General features: G+C 33.6%; 1 protein-coding gene across 1 annotated transcript in view; it reads left to right on the forward strand.

Moving 5' to 3' along the window:
- Positions 1-1,167: 1,167 nt before the first annotated feature.
- The window catches only part of LOC118768104 (LHFPL tetraspan subfamily member 2 protein-like), a 19,363-nt gene continuing 15,530 nt past the window's right edge, over positions 1,168-5,000 (forward strand). The window contains exon 1 of the mRNA XM_036513934.1: positions 1,168-1,786. Within this exon, the coding sequence (XP_036369827.1) occupies positions 1,189-1,786 (598 nt within the window). The 5' untranslated portion in view covers positions 1,168-1,188. The remainder of the gene's footprint in view (positions 1,787-5,000) is intronic.

The following is a 5,000-nucleotide window of genomic DNA, read 5'->3' on the forward strand; positions in this document are numbered from 1 at the left end:
TGGATGCATAGTTGTGAGCCAAAGTAACACCTTACAATTTCATATATATATATACATACTCACCACACACATATATATATATAACATATACATACATATACATACGCTTAGATATATATATATATTATATATATATATTATATATATATATGTGGTGTGTAAAAAAATATAAACTGGGACAAGAACGCAAAACATTTAGAAGACGATACAAAAAACACTATAATACTATATATATATATATATATATATATATATATATATATATATATATAAGCAATAGGAAAATGGAGGAGATCAATAGATGGTTCATCAACTTTAGACATTATATTATGTTAACTTATTTATTTATTTACTAAACTTAACTGAACTGATAATTACAATAATATACATACATATAACATATTATGCTTTACATATAAGATATAAAATATAGTAACATATAAGGATACCAGCAGGGTTGGATTCCCAACCTCCAACTTTCTTGGAGTTATATATATATATATATAGATATATAATTAGAGAAAAACCACTATTATGTAATTCAAACAATGATAGACGTAAATCATACCATATAGAAAAAACAAAATATATGATAAAACATTTATCTAGATCACAATAAAGTACATAATAATAAACAGCATATAATTAATACTCCCTAATTTTATTATTATTATTATTATTATTATTATTATTATTATTATTATTATTATTATATTATCATTATTATTATTATTATATATATATAATTCTCCCATATATATATATATACCAAAGTAAGCACATAAATGTGAAACCATGTGGGGAAAAATAGTACTCGAACGCCAGAGGTGGAGTAATATGCTTCATTGATATTAAAACTGCAAAAACTTCACAAAAATATCACAAAAATATCACAAAAAACTGCTACTTAGTGTCACATTCCCGCTCATCTGACAGTTATATATATATATATATATATATATATATATATATATATATATATATATATATATATATATATATATATATATATATACACATACACACACACATATATATATACTTATAAATATGTAAACACACAGATACATTCACACATACATACACACACATAGAATTTCATACAATTTCACTGATAAAACTAGAGACCCTATTTATGACCGACAAGTGAAAATGTATCTCAAACACTACCTAAAACGTTGTTTCCACATGGTCTCGCCAATCACTTGGCTCTGGTCAATATTGTCTGTGGTGGTGGCCACCATCTGTACATCCAGTCTTTTCCAGCCATTCTGGTTCCTAAACCCTGATTTTACACACTCGTTCGGAATGTTGGCCTACTGTCATTTAGATCAAACGGCAAACTCAGATGATCTGCAGCAAATTCCACAATGTGCCTCTCCTGGACTCCATGTGTCTTCTACTGTTCCCAGGACCCTTACTATCCCTGTGACCTCTGCTTCACCTGGAACCCCTTCGTCACCTACTGTCTCCAAATCCTTTGCTTATCCTGGGACTTCTGTTACTCCTGGGACTTCTGTTACTCCTGGGATTTCTGTTACTCCTGGACATCCTGTGGCACTTGTAGCCCACTCCGTTCACTCCATGCCAGTGTGTCATAACTACGGTGGCGCAATGTTACTGGGTAAGTTACCTACCCTTTCCTGGCAGGTTGCTGCAGTGCTGTATGGATCAGGTTGTTTCTTGACAGTCACGAGTTCAATCCTCACCTTGCTTGCTCTGATCGTGCCCTTTGCTCTTGAACAGAAAATCGCCCGGATCTGTGGATTGTTACAATCATTAGCAGGTAAGTTCACATTACATCTATCACTCTTTTTCTTTCTACATCAAACCTCCATTAAATATGTATATATATCTCTACATTTTGTGACCGCGTGTGTACCGTTGGCAATTTTTTTCCTCCGTCTTCCCTTCTCTGGATCTTTCCTTTTCCTGTGTTTCTGATGAAGAGCTCCACTCGAAATGTAAAACCCTCCTTCTTCCCTTCCTTCCTGAGCATCCAATAATACTATATTTGTTGTGCGTCCTCACATTGTTGTGTTTTCTCTTCGTGTTTTCATGTTTGGATTAACTTTATATATATATATATAACACCAAGTAAGATAGGGGTTGTGGGTCCAACCCACTAAGGGATAATACTTATCCAATATACTGTTGGTATAATACCCAAATTATTAACACACAAGTGTTTTTAATTGCAATGCAATAAACTTACTTATTGTATTAAATGGGTGAAGGTAAAGAAATATTTTACCATTAATTTATATTACAAAAAAAAATGGAGAAACACATTAGTTGGTTTATCAACTTCAGATATTAGAAGTCAACATTCTAATCCTAAAGTTGATAAACCAACTAATGTGTTTCTCCATTTTCTTATTTGTTATATATATATATTATATATATATATATATATAATATATATATATATTATATATTATTATATATATATATAGCACAAAGTAAGATAGGTTATGGGTGTGACCCACTATGGGATATCATTTATCCAATATACGTTCTGATTTGTAAAATGAATAAATAATCTAACATTATTATATCCGTAAGTTGATGAACCAACAAATTTGTTTCTCCATTTTCTTATTTGTATTATATAATATATATATATATATATATATGTGTATATGTATATATATATGCATATATATATTTATATATGCCTATATATACTCACACACAAGCACAAAAAAACATATACATGTATCTATAAGTGTGTATATAAATATATAATATATACTTGTGTATCTGTGTGTGTATGTATGTGTATGTATATATATATATATATATAATATATATATAATATATATATATATATATAATATATTATAAATAGACATAATATAATGTCTAAAAGTTGATGAATACCACCTCTAGATCCCCTCCATTTTCTTATTGCTCTCTCGCTCTCTCACTCTCTCTCTCTTCTCTCTCTCTCTCTCTATCTCTCTCTCTCTCTATATATATATCTGTGTGTGTATGATTGTGTATATAAATGCACATATCTATAGCTATATTTATATATTGATATATATGTGTGTGTGTATGTATATATATATATATATATATATATATAACAACGATAAATGTTGCCCTTTTCAAGCCTAGCCAGGCTCATGGGCCCATTTCCTGGTTTCTGTGGCATATGTGTTTCCCCGCAGCTGGACGGGACGCCAGTCCATCGCAGCATTGCTCAAGAAACAGGAAGAGAGAGTGAGAGAAATTTGGGGTGAAAGAGTACAACAGGGGTTGTCACCACCCACTGCCGGAGCCTCGTGGAGCTTTAAGGTGTTTTTGCTCAATAAACACACATAATACCCGGTCTGGGATTCAAATCCGCGATCCTCCAACTGCAAGTCCGCTACCCTACCCGCTGGGCCATTGCGCCTCCACACACACACACACACACATATATATAGGTTCAGGCATGATTATGTGGTAAGAAGCTTGCTTCGCAACCACATGGTTCCAGGCTCAGTGTTACTACTGCACGGCACCTTGGGCAAGTATTTTCTGCTATAGCCTCAGTCCAACCAAATCCTTGTAAGTAGATTTGGTAGGTGGAAACTAAAAGAAGCCTGTCACATATATATATAGGTGCAGGAGTGGCTGTGTGGTAAGTAGCTTGTTTACCAACCACATGGTTCTGGGTTCAGTCCCACTGTGTGGCACCTTGGGCAAGTGTCTTCTACTATAGCCTCGGGCCGACCAAAGCCTTGTGAGTGGATTTGGTAGACAGAAACTGAAAGAAGCCCGTCGTATATATGTATATATGTATATATATATGTATGTGTGTGTATGTTTGTGTGTCTGTGTTTGTCCCCCTTGCATTGCTTGACAACCGATGCTTGTGTGTTTATGTCCCTGTCACTTAGCAGTTTGGCAAAAGAGACCGATAGAATAAGTACTGGGCTTACAAAGAATAAGTCCCGGGGTCGAGTTGCTCGATTAAAGGCGATGCTCCAGCACGGCCGCAGTCAAAAGGACTGAAACAAGTAAAAAGAGAAAAAGGGAAAGAGAATATATATATACATATATAAACATATAGGGATAGTTTACGAAAAAAACAAAATATGAAGACAGGAGGTGTACAAAACAAACAGATGTATTAGTATAACGCTCAGGAATAGAAAAAGTCTTTTACGTTTCGAGCCTACGCTCTTCTACAGAAAGGGACAAGAAAAAACAAGGTGAGAAAAAAATGTGTGTAGTGGCTAACGATCTATCATGGCGATATATATATATATATATATATATGTATGTATAAATAAATGAAAGATAAGGAAAGGAAAAACTGGAGGTGTAGACGAACTTTAATTCGTAATCCAGGTTAGTACAGAACTAATGTACAATTCTACAAAGGCAAAACGAAAATCTCTTTGTATATTTTTGTTGGTCATAATTATTCATACCAATATGTAATTCCTGAAGAAGAATCTAATTTGTATTTCATGAATAGTTTATCATTTTTGTCTTTGGAATTAATTAGACTCCAAACCAATTTGTAGAATGTATATTGATTCTGTACCAACTTGGATTATGAATTAAAATTCGTCTACACTTACAACTTTTTTCTTTTCCTTATATTTCATTTACTGTTTTTGCAATTACTGAATCTATATTTTTTATATATATCCTTTTCTTGGACTGTACCGGCAGAGTTGGATGTTTGATATCCTTTTGAAGGATATCAGTCTTCACTTCTCATATAGGCGTAGGAGTGGCTGTGTGATAAGTAGCTTGCTTACTTACCACATGGTTCTGGGTTCAGTCCCACCGTGTGGCACCTTGGGCAAGTGTTTTTTACTATAGCCTCGGGCTGGCCAAAGCCTTGTGAGTGGATTTGGTAGATGGAAACTAAAAGAAGCCTGTCGTATATATGTGTGTGTACATATATATATGTGTGTGTGTGTATATGTTTGTGTGTCTGTGTTTGTCTCCCCTATATCACTTGACAACCGATGCTGGTGTGTTTACGTCCCCGT

Source organism: Octopus sinensis, linkage group LG27 (assembly GCF_006345805.1).
Source record: "Octopus sinensis linkage group LG27, ASM634580v1, whole genome shotgun sequence".
In the NCBI taxonomy this organism is placed as follows: domain Eukaryota; kingdom Metazoa; phylum Mollusca; class Cephalopoda; order Octopoda; family Octopodidae; genus Octopus; species Octopus sinensis.